This window comes from Saccostrea echinata, unplaced genomic scaffold, assembly GCF_033153115.1.
Source record: "Saccostrea echinata isolate AGI-Se365-2 ecotype Australia unplaced genomic scaffold, CSIRO_AGI_Sech_v1 ptg000054l, whole genome shotgun sequence".
NCBI classification, from domain to species: domain Eukaryota; kingdom Metazoa; phylum Mollusca; class Bivalvia; order Ostreida; family Ostreidae; genus Saccostrea; species Saccostrea echinata.
Window position 1 is genome coordinate 19,877,725 of NW_026889803.1, and position 10,794 is coordinate 19,888,518.

At 33.5% G+C, this 10,794-nt stretch overlaps 1 protein-coding gene across 1 annotated transcript; it reads right to left on the bottom strand.

Moving 5' to 3' along the window:
* Positions 1 to 358: 358 nt before the first annotated feature.
* Positions 359 to 7,307, bottom strand: LOC133205452 (cationic amino acid transporter 4-like). Its single transcript, XM_061341272.1, has 5 exons — positions 7,288 to 7,307; positions 4,345 to 4,464; positions 2,307 to 3,927; positions 1,871 to 1,979; positions 359 to 1,601 (listed from the first exon to the last, which is right to left on the bottom strand). Exons 3-5 carry the CDS (start codon positions 3,909 to 3,911, stop codon positions 1,405 to 1,407), a joined length of 1,911 nt encoding a protein of 636 aa, XP_061197256.1. The 5' UTR covers positions 3,912 to 3,927; positions 4,345 to 4,464; positions 7,288 to 7,307; the 3' UTR covers positions 359 to 1,404.
* Between the last annotated feature and the right edge of the window lie 3,487 nt (positions 7,308 to 10,794).

Below are 10,794 nucleotides of genomic sequence, written 5' to 3' on the forward strand. Positions count from 1 at the left end.
TGAAGTTATAAACGGTAAAACGGTCTACAGGTGTCCACCTCACTCCCCAAATTTTGAAATACGTACATGTATATCAAACAATAGAAAACAAAGCCAATTTTCAGTGTGCTTCCTCAAGAATTATATTGATGACAATTTTTCTTTTTGATATATTTATATATATTTTTAATTTCTTTTATTTCCTTTTCAAGAAATATTGCAACCCACAACTGAAATTGCTTCCTACTATCTATATACTAATATATATATATATATATATATATATATATATATATATATATATATATATATATATATATATATATATACCTCGGAAGTTTTGTACTCTGACCAGGTAAACACATAGAATAACACAAAACAAACGTCATTTCTTTTAATGAAGACAACAGTGATATACATATATCTCTGAAATACCAGATAACAACAAACACTTTGTAGTTTTGGCGAATATGATATAAATATGGAATAGTCGTACATTAATTCTTGAACGCATAGATAGATATTAAGACAAAGACATTCTACATTTACAGTCTAGATACGTTAAGTTCTACCCTCTATATACTAAATGTCTAGAGACATCTACCCTAAAAGAACCCACGAACATGTGTAACCGATCTGATTCTATTGTGAATACTATAGAAAGCGTATGTACGCAATATCTATATAAGATTTATATATTTCTTACAATTTCCATGTCTTTCATTATTAATTTTTTTTTTCATACCAAGGTTGTAACACAAGCTTATAATAGTGGTTTACCATTTACTTCTTTTAAAATATTTGATTTGAGGAACAGACTAAAAAAAACATTTATTCGCCTGTAGAAATTAAAAAGAAAAAGTCTTCAAGACACATTTTTCATATTCACACTCACTGGTCCCTCATAAAGAATATTTATTACTGCATGAGGTTTCCCCCTGCATTTAAAGTACAACTCTCCAATTCGCTTTATAATGTAATAAAACTCTTGTCCTATCTATTGCACAAAAATAAATTACATGTAAATTATTGTGGACTGAAAAAGAGAAAATTCCAAAACGGAAACCAAGCAAAAGTTTCATATATCCTAATTATCAGAGTAATACGAGAAATTTTGTAATTTTTTTCAAACAGCAGTGACATTTTCTGTAATTGTTTTTGGGCTAAAAAGTGAAAACTCCCGATCGAAAACCAAGCAAAAGTTTCATATATCCTTATTATCAGAGTAATATGAGAAACTTTGCAATTTTGTTCACACAGCAGCCTGCAGTTGTGTTTGGATGTTTTTCTTCAGCAGCCGAGGAAAAAAAAACTGAATGATTCCTCGATGCCAATTCTGAACCTACTCGATCGCCACGTACCCTGTTACAGTACTTAATTCTCACGGCTATTTGGTTATATAAAACATTAGAACATATTAGGTTATCATAATTCACCGACGCCTATATGAACTTCCTCGCCTTCGGCGCGTTTGGGCTGTTGTTGTACAATTTCCTCCTCCATTTTGCTGATGGTGCTACATGAAATACTGGCGTCCCCCGTGTATCCCACGATTTCTCCGTACTGGGGCGTCTCTCGCTCCCGGCTATGCCACACACCATATAGAAAGTACACCAGCAAACCTACAGTTAAAACAGAGAAAGGGATTAAAATATCAGTGAAGTGGTAGAATTAGATACATCCGGCAAAAGTTAAAAGTTTTCATCAAAATAATTGATTTTTTACGGAATAATGTTCATTACCGGAGTTCGTGACCGAACTCCATTGTCAGATTTCTAATCCAAGTTTTTCTATCCTGGGAATTTCCTAGCCTGTCATTGATTTATCATGAAATTTAGAAGCTTTGTCATTACAGAAGTACAATGATAATTTAATGCGACTGATGCTTTACCTATTACCAGCCATATTGCCAGTCGTATCCACGTTAAATAGTTTAGCTTCATCATTAGAGTGATGTTGCAAAAAATGCTGAGACAGGGGATTAATGGTACAAATGGAATCTACAAAGAGAATATATGGTAATACATGTACACAATACCAGTAGTATAATCATCAAAACAGTATATAAGAAAAGCAGTTCTAGCTCTTTAGTGTAGTCAAGAGATTTAGACATTGTATGATGTTTTAATCGACGTTTATCATCAAGTCCGTATATAACTATCGATATTAATTTGTGAGGAGCTGAAGTTCATTTACCACCATATTACATAGACATTGGCACTTCCACCGTAAAATATCAATAGGCCATAATGATGAGATGCTCTTATTTATAGACAAAAGAAATATGAGTAGCTATCATAATGACCAACTCTGATAATTTTTATTACCTGAAAAGTTAGGAAGGCGTCATTCTTTTCATGAGCGATCAATATCAGAAAACACAAGACGATTATTGCACCAAAAATGATCTCCAGAATGATTGCCCACCAAGCACCATCTGCCAAATATTGATATCCGGGCACCAGAACGGCACAAAAACAAATTATTGCCACCACCATCAGTAAGATTGCTAAAATAGTTGCATTTCCAGGATCAAATGATTTTAATATTGGTAAATGTCTTAAATGATCCTTCAGTTTGCCAAAATCGTCATGACTTTTGGATTTCTTCATGATTGCGCTTTCTTCACTGACGCTGGTGTTGTCATCCGTTGTTTCTTCTTGGGGTTTAAGTTTGAATTGACATTTGTGAACCGGTGCGTATCTTAAGATGATAACAGAAACGGCGACAATGGTATACGCTAAGATAGTTCCGATGGACATGAACTCTACCAGAGTTTCTATTTCAAACAGAAGAGCCATCAGAGCTGAAAGCAAACCAAAGCAGAAGATTCCCCAGATCGGGGTTTGGGTTTTTGGATGAACGTAGGCAAAGACCTGGAAGAGCAAGCCATCTGCTGCCATGGAATAGACGGCTCTTGGTAGAGAGAAAGCGCCGCCTAGTAGAGAGGTGGTGATTCCAAATAATGTGCCCAAGGCAACGACATATTTTGCCCATTGTGCACCTTGTGCTGCGAACGCAAATGGGAAGGCTGCATTTGGATCTACGTCTGTATAAGGGACCATCAAGGTTAAAACACACGTCACTAGTACGTATAAAACAGTGACTGTGCCCAAAGACAAAATAGTTGCTATGGGAATGGATTTCTCGGGGTTTTTGGCTTCTTCACCAGCGGTTGCAACGCCTTCAAATCCGATGTAGGCGTAGAAGCATGTGGCTGCTCCTGCCCATGCGCCACCGAATCCGTGTGGGAAAAATCCGCCATGCTCCGTCCAATTCTTCAGATCGGCGTAATAGAACCCCATTGAAATAATTATCACTATGACTATTAAATTGATTATTGTGAATATATTGTTAAAGTTCATGGCAAATTTGGCGCCTGTTGCCACCACAAGAAAAACTACGACTGTTGCCGCAAACGCCACAAAGTCTGGATAATCCGACAACCACACGTTATCATGACTTAAATATCCTATATGCTTTAGAGTAGAATTTTTTATTGCACCATTGAATATTGAGTCCAAGCCACCACTCCATGCCCTAGCAACGGAAGAAGCGCCAAGAAGATGTTCAAGTAAAATATTCCAACCGATAATAAATCCCCATACTTCTCCTAGCGTCACGTAAGTGTACGAATAGGCGGATCCAGCTTTTGGTACTCTAGCCCCAAACTCGGCATAACACAAGGCGGCTAAAATAGCAGCACACGCCGCGAACACATAGGAGAGTATAGCGGCGGGTCCCGCAAGGTCTTTGACCACAGTTCCTGTTAGTACATAGATCCCTGCCCCTATCATGTGTCCTATTCCAAGGAGGGTGAGGTCGAGAGTGCTGAGACATCGTTTTAGTGGGGTCTCGTGGAAATCTTCAGTGACCGTTTTCTTACGATTTAAGGTCACCCATACCTCATTTAGTTTGGAAGACACTCCCATCCTTGCGAGTCATATACTGAAACAACAAAAACCTTTTCTCATTTATGTGATAAAATGAGTGTATCTACATACGATATACATGTAAATGAATATCTATCAAATGTAACATATGTCACAGCGTGGTCTATATAGACTGGCATTTCTTTAGTCCAAATAGAATATTATACATTCAAGCGGATATTCAAAAAATTAACTGTTTTTTTTTTTATCTCAATGAACAGTGACATAATTTCTATTACCATCTTTTTAAACATTTACTATATTCATTTTACTTCGTAATTCAGCAAAACTAGTTAAAGTCCGACCACCACAGACCATAAAAACCATATGTTACCACTGAGGCTTGAATTTCCCACGTAGTATAATAATAAAAAGCCAACTTTTTTTTTAACAATTGCCATACTTACAACATGTACAACATTTGATGACTTACCGACTACAGTTACCCGTGACTATGATAAAACACTGAATCCATCTGTCAGTTGTTTAACCACCCTTTTCATGGCAACAATTTTTCGATAAATTATGCTGTCTGTCAGAGATCGATAAGTCCCTATAGAAGAAGAGAAATAGAGATCGATTTATATCTCAAGCTAATGTATAATCACATTCAGGCTAGAATCTCGCGAGATATGCATGTGACTAAAAACAAAACTCTTGTGACAGAGGATCTTTGCATTTTTTCTCACAAAATCAGTCCACAACTACCCTTTAAATGTCACTAGATTCTTATAGTTCAATAATACAACCGATAATCACGTTATTTTCGTCATTTATAGTTCCAGCTTGTCCAATCAATAGGCAATGCACAGAAAAATCTGGCATTGAAGAAGCAGATATATAGCATTACTTCGTAATGTCTCTTTAACTCGAGAATTTTATGCCTTCATAAAATAATCTAGCTATGACATTATCACAATAAAATTGTAAGTTGTTTTGAAATTGAAACAAATTGCTGATTCAATTATATCACAGCATTTTACACATGTATAGCTCTGTTATCAGACTACTAAATTATTATAAGCAGCATCATTTTGTCAAATAGCAAAAAAAAAGTTTATTTGTGTAAGTTCTTTTTTTTAATGTTATCTGACTCAGTTGTTTGTGTTTGCTAATACCATAGTAATTCCAGGGACTGGTAAATCGTGCTTATAAGGAAGTAATATTTTACAAGTTTTGTTTCTCTTCTTTCTTTCCTTTTCTTTCTTTTTTTCTTTCTCTCTGTGTAATTAAATGTAAACTGCATAAAAACTTCGATTTTTTTCTTTATAGCTAACCTCACTTCCGACGTTGTGATATTGATTACTGGTGATAATTTTACTTTTAGATTCATTTCAAATACTTTGAATTAGATTCGTAAAATTACTGTATACTTTAAATATTTGTTCTGCTGAGACAAATTGAAATAAACTTTTTCAATTCTGGAATTTTTATTCCATGTATTCATGATCTGAAACAATGAAAGAGAAAGAAAAAATATATAATTTAGAGAGCACATTGCCGCTGAAAATATGACAGACTTTTGGGGATTTTTCATAGACTTTAATAAAAAAAAAAATAATAAGTCCCTGAAAACTTATGATGTATAATTAAACTTTTCTTCATATTTTTCGGAAAGACTATCAAAGCTACAACGCATTGAAATATGAAAAGAAAACGGTGGATTGGCAGGCAAAGAAAACAAATGCTTATTTTGATGAACAATCAAAATAGTTTCACATGGATTAATCGTACCACTTTTTTTATCAAATGTGTTTGAAATCATGAGGATTCATTAATTTAATCAAACGTGTTCATTCTTAACTAAAGAAGCGTGATTTTGGGCTTGGGTGTAAGGATAAAGGCGTTTTCTCCTAGAAAAAAATTGATTGTTAATCATTTTCAACATTCAAGCAGCTGGGTACCGTAGATTACAATACATTGCATTCATCTTTTGTGAAGAATCCTCTGTATTAATTATACATATTGTTCCAGAATGTCTTGTTGATGTGTTATTTACTTACAGTTATGTTTTCAAAAGGATTTTTCTCAGAGGTGTAGTCACTGACCTTAAAGAGGGGTCTCACCCCCCTTCCCCCAATAATCATAACAAAAAAAAAAGAAAGAAAAAAATGTTTAAAAGGACCGGGAAAGCAAGTAAAAAATGAGGTGAGGGGGGTAGTAAAAGCGAGGGGGTACAACATATAGTACTCCCCACATCTGACTGCTCCTCTCCTTGTGGTAACACCTATGCCTTCTCGGAATTGTTTTTTTTTTAAATAATACTTTTTTTTTCTTTTCAAGCAATAGCAAATAAAGTTTTAGTCAATATAGACGACTTGAAAGTCTTCAGGCAAATTTGAAAAGATTGATACACTCTGTAGGTACGTATTCAGAATTAAAAAAGAATAATTCTTAATCCAGACGATATTTTGTTATTTTTTCATTATTTGCTTATTCGATATATAGATAATAAGGCTTAGATGCCACTGTGTAAAGCGGCAACGTAAATTACTGAGAGAAAAATGATTTAATGTGTTGAGTTGTCACCTTTTGGGCTTGAATTTTGATATTTGATCTCTCATTTTCTTTACTCCATGTTTAATTTCTATCATGGAAATATTCTAACTATATTTCTTTTTAAATGTTTGTTTTAAATTATTTGTATACGGATTTTGTAAGAACAGGTGTAGTGCTATATTAAATATGCTACCACTTCGTAAATCCTCTTTTAAAAGTACAAAAGTTGTTTAAAAATAAAATCAATAGATGTCTTTTCAGATTTTTTACGCTTTAATTTGGATATTTTTTTTTCGATTTCATGTTAGAATAAGCGAGGGAGAACATATTTTCTCATACAGTAAAAACATGTATACCAGGAACGTAGAATAGTTTTTGAAAGGGGGCGGTAAAAGTAATAGAGAATTCCCTGAAAAATCTGTGAAAAAGGGAAAAGTGTCTTTTCAGGAGAAAAAATTGTTGAATACATTAACATGAGAAGATTTAAATATACTACAAAACAGGGGGGGGGGGCACCTTACCGGTCTTTATTACTAAATTATGGTTAAAAGAAGGCAGACCCCTCCCCCCAATACTACCTGCCTGCATGTGATATACACATGTATAAATTGTTTCCGGGATATATCATTATTTTATCATGAATTGTATCCCATGGCATCTTCCGCTCGAACTTAAATACCTATTCTTAATGAATGTAGAATTTTAAATTGTTGAATGCATATTTTCTATGTTACTTACGTTTGTTGTTCCTGGGCGCAGACTATCTTAGGAAATCGGTCATGGTCATATTCCAGAAGATTATCTTGTGACTTTCACGGACACTTGAGTTATTAGACAAGATCTAGCTTTCATATCAATAATTTTCTTAAAATCTTACCTTGTTTATCTTGAATAAACTTTCATTTATGTGTCTTCCTATCAAGAAATTTTGACAACGTGGCCATGTTTTTATCTCTCTATCCAATTTAAATGAAGCGGAACACTTTTTGCGCCTGTTCTGTCACGGACATATGATCACGTTTGATCCCCTGGTATTTTGACATTACTTTTTAAACAAGTTACTTATTTATAGCACACCACAAATAAAGAACTATAAAGCAGTGTAAAAGTTTGCATATTTTCAGGAAGTTGGTTATGATGAATTTCACAACAGACGAGTAACTGTGTAACATATATCTTACAATATAGATCACATCCCCTTTGTGTACAAATAAACGGACTTGTATACATTGCACCGATCTTGAATGTTAAATGGACGATGAAAATTAAAAAAAAAAAATAGATACCATTGATCAGTATATACATGTATCATATGTGGTCATCTAAGACTTGCCAAATTAATACGTTTGTGGTAAAACAGTTCAATTTATGGTATATTTGAACTGCTCTAACTTATAGAAAGCAAGATACAGTCGACACAACATTCTCTCTTTTTGCATGTTTTTTATATGTGTAGTAAATTTATATATAGTCTCCACACTTTATATTATGATGGAACAACCCCACCCCCGCAAAAAGGAGCTCCATGTAGGATGATATATATAAAAAAAGAATAATAAAACTATCCTCCTTTGTTGTTAAAAGGATGCATTTTCTTATGTATATTCAGGACATTACTTAAAAAGAAACATATGAAACATACAGCTCATTTTATCTTAAATGCAAGTTATAGGGGAAAAAAAATTTGAAAGGGAATAGAACCCCAGGACTGTTAATTCGTTATTGTCATGTTTTCCCTAGGGTATGTGGTTGTTATCAATAATAGGTGTGGTACAATTCTCATCAATTCTACATGTATTTCCTACTAAATACAAGAAGTCTGTATGAAGGTTTAAAAAGAAAAACAAAATGTGTTTAAATTGCTTAGATACAAGTAGTATTAGTATACAATATATTGTAGATAATGACTAAACAAAGAATTTACTCATAGTTGTTCAAATTTCACGTATCAATAATAACAATTCTAAAGATGTTCTTGAAATGTACATCATGTAGCAAGCCTTAAAAGGAGGGATATATTAATATTATATTATATACTTTCATGTACATTACTTGAATTTGATTCGTCGAAAAACATTTGTTAAAAAACATTGTTATTTAATTACCTCTGATTGATGAAGCCACGCCCTCCAACCCGATAGAACTTAGCAACAGTCAACATTGCTTGACGACTGGTGATATTCAAAAAAGAAGTGCCTGCGCGAAATCTTTGCGCGCGCGCTTCACCTTTCTTTGTATTTGAATAAAACATTCAGAATAAAATGGGGCAAAAATTTCCCTGTACGGATATTATATAAATACCGCATGTAGTTGAGTGTAACATTGAAAATTTTCACCCCAAGAAAACTATAGTAAAAAATTTCCAATGTTACACTCAACTACATGCAATATTTATTATATTATACTGCATGGCGTAGGAACGGGGGGGGGGGCACAGGGGGCCGTGCCCCCCCCCCCCCATTATTTTTGCCGATATATAGATTACTATAGTAAACATAGATACTATATACTATATGCTTGTGCCCCCTCAATAGAAACACCTGATGACCTTTTTTTTTGTTTGTTTGTTTGTTTTTTTTTTGTTTTTGTTTTTTTCCCCTGTCAGGAAATTTTTGGTAGTGCCCCCTCAACTGTCAACTGAAAAATGTTTGGCTGTGCCCCCCCCCCCCCAAACTGAAATTGCTTCCTACGGGCCTGTACTGAATGTTTGATACAAATGCATATTACAGTGAAAATTGCGCGCAATAATTCAGCGCAGTCAATATTTTGGAATATCACCAGTCGTCAAGCAATGTTAACTGTTGGTACGCTGGATTCATTATTCAGCGGGTAATAGGGTTTTTTTTTTTTTTTTTTTTTTTTTTAACAAATCTTTCTCGACGAATGAAAGTATAGTAATTATAGCACTTTAAAACATTGTATAACATCATATACAGAGGAATAATACATTAACTTTGCTTTAGAACACAGATCAAACAAGATATCCTATTGATCATGTCACAAAGGATGCCTGCACTTTAAACGTCAGGGTTTTTTTTTCTTTTTCAGTCGCTTCTGTTGTTTTATTTCACTTCTGTTTGTTTATTAAAGAATCTTGTCAATTTGGAACCAAATTTCAAAGTTAAAATGATTTTAGATTGTGATACAATGAAATAATTCAATTTTTTTTTGTCCTTACTGCTTTCCAAATATGGAGAATTTACTTGTATACTTACCTGTCCTTGATTGAACATTAGGTTGATAAATATATGCATGAGAGGTGGAGCTAATATTGTAAAATTGGGTCTAAAATTAGAGTAGCATAAAAACAATAACATGTATAAAGAAAAAAACCCACATGATCTCTTTTTCTCACAGGCACCTGACGTTACTTATTTTTCTTATAATAAAAAAAAAAATATATCCCTACTTAATAATTAGGTAGGGGGTATATATATATTTTTTTTGTAAGAAAAATAAGTAAGGTCAGGTGCCTGTGAATGAAATGACTGCAATTTCACTATTTAGTTACAAGGTCAACAAATCTTGGGGTCAGTTAAATACATGTATTAATAAAGAAAAAAGAAAAATGGCACAATTTTTATTTATTTAAAGTGATGTAAAATAGGTTTCTTTAAAAAAAATCAATTGTACTAGAAGTACATGAATTCATAAAATGAAATCAGTCATGTAATCTGTAAAAAGGATGACTGCACTTAATGACATGCGAAATTTGCGACAAAATACACTGGTAAACATCTAATCTCAACTTTACGTAATTCGTTAAATAAAAGTATTTATTATATAGTCTATTTATAGTCCCTATATAATATATACAAACGCAAACAGTACGAAGTACGGATCTTTCTTTTCTAAGGCAGGGAAAATCACAATCTCCGTACAATAATGAGGACGTCCACTTTTTCACTGACTTATTACATAGTCAGCACATGTTTTTCTACTATTCTCCTTTTAACAGTAATTAACGATATGCATTACTAATGTTGTGTTAAACGGAAATAAATAGACAAACATGCGCTCATGGTTTAAAGAGAAAACTGCTTACTCTCTGTTGTAACCAAGGGCTGTGACATGTTGAATATCATAATTCACCACGTGATTTCTTACCTCAGCAAACTCTGTAAATACTAATTTCGTCACGTGACTTGTAAGGTAGAATATTTTGTTCCAACAAGGACACTGTGCTCGAACACGCTAAATTGCCAGGCATTGATTTAAAATATTCTTAACTTACATGCCCATATTGTTAATTTTGTTTTCAAACCTTTGTAAATAGTGTATTTGTGCCATACGGAATAAAAAGGAAGATGGAAAAGGTGGTCACGTATTTTTTAAACATGTAAATGTGATTTATATAGTCTAAGTTTAGACATTTTTACAATGT

Bases quoted from the DNA above. Each gene is read 5' to 3' on its own strand.
- LOC133205452 (XM_061341272.1), bottom strand. From the start codon at position 3,911: ATGGGAGTGTCTTCCAAACTAAATGAGGTATGGGTGACCTTAAATCGT. The intron at 1,980-2,306 runs GTAATAAAAATT...TTCTCTTTGTAG, and splicing joins ACGCCTTCCTAACTTTTCAG to ATTCCATTTGTACCATTAAT. The intron at 1,602-1,870 runs GTAAAGCATCAG...TTTTAACTGTAG, and splicing joins GGCAATATGGCTGGTAATAG to GTTTGCTGGTGTACTTTCTA.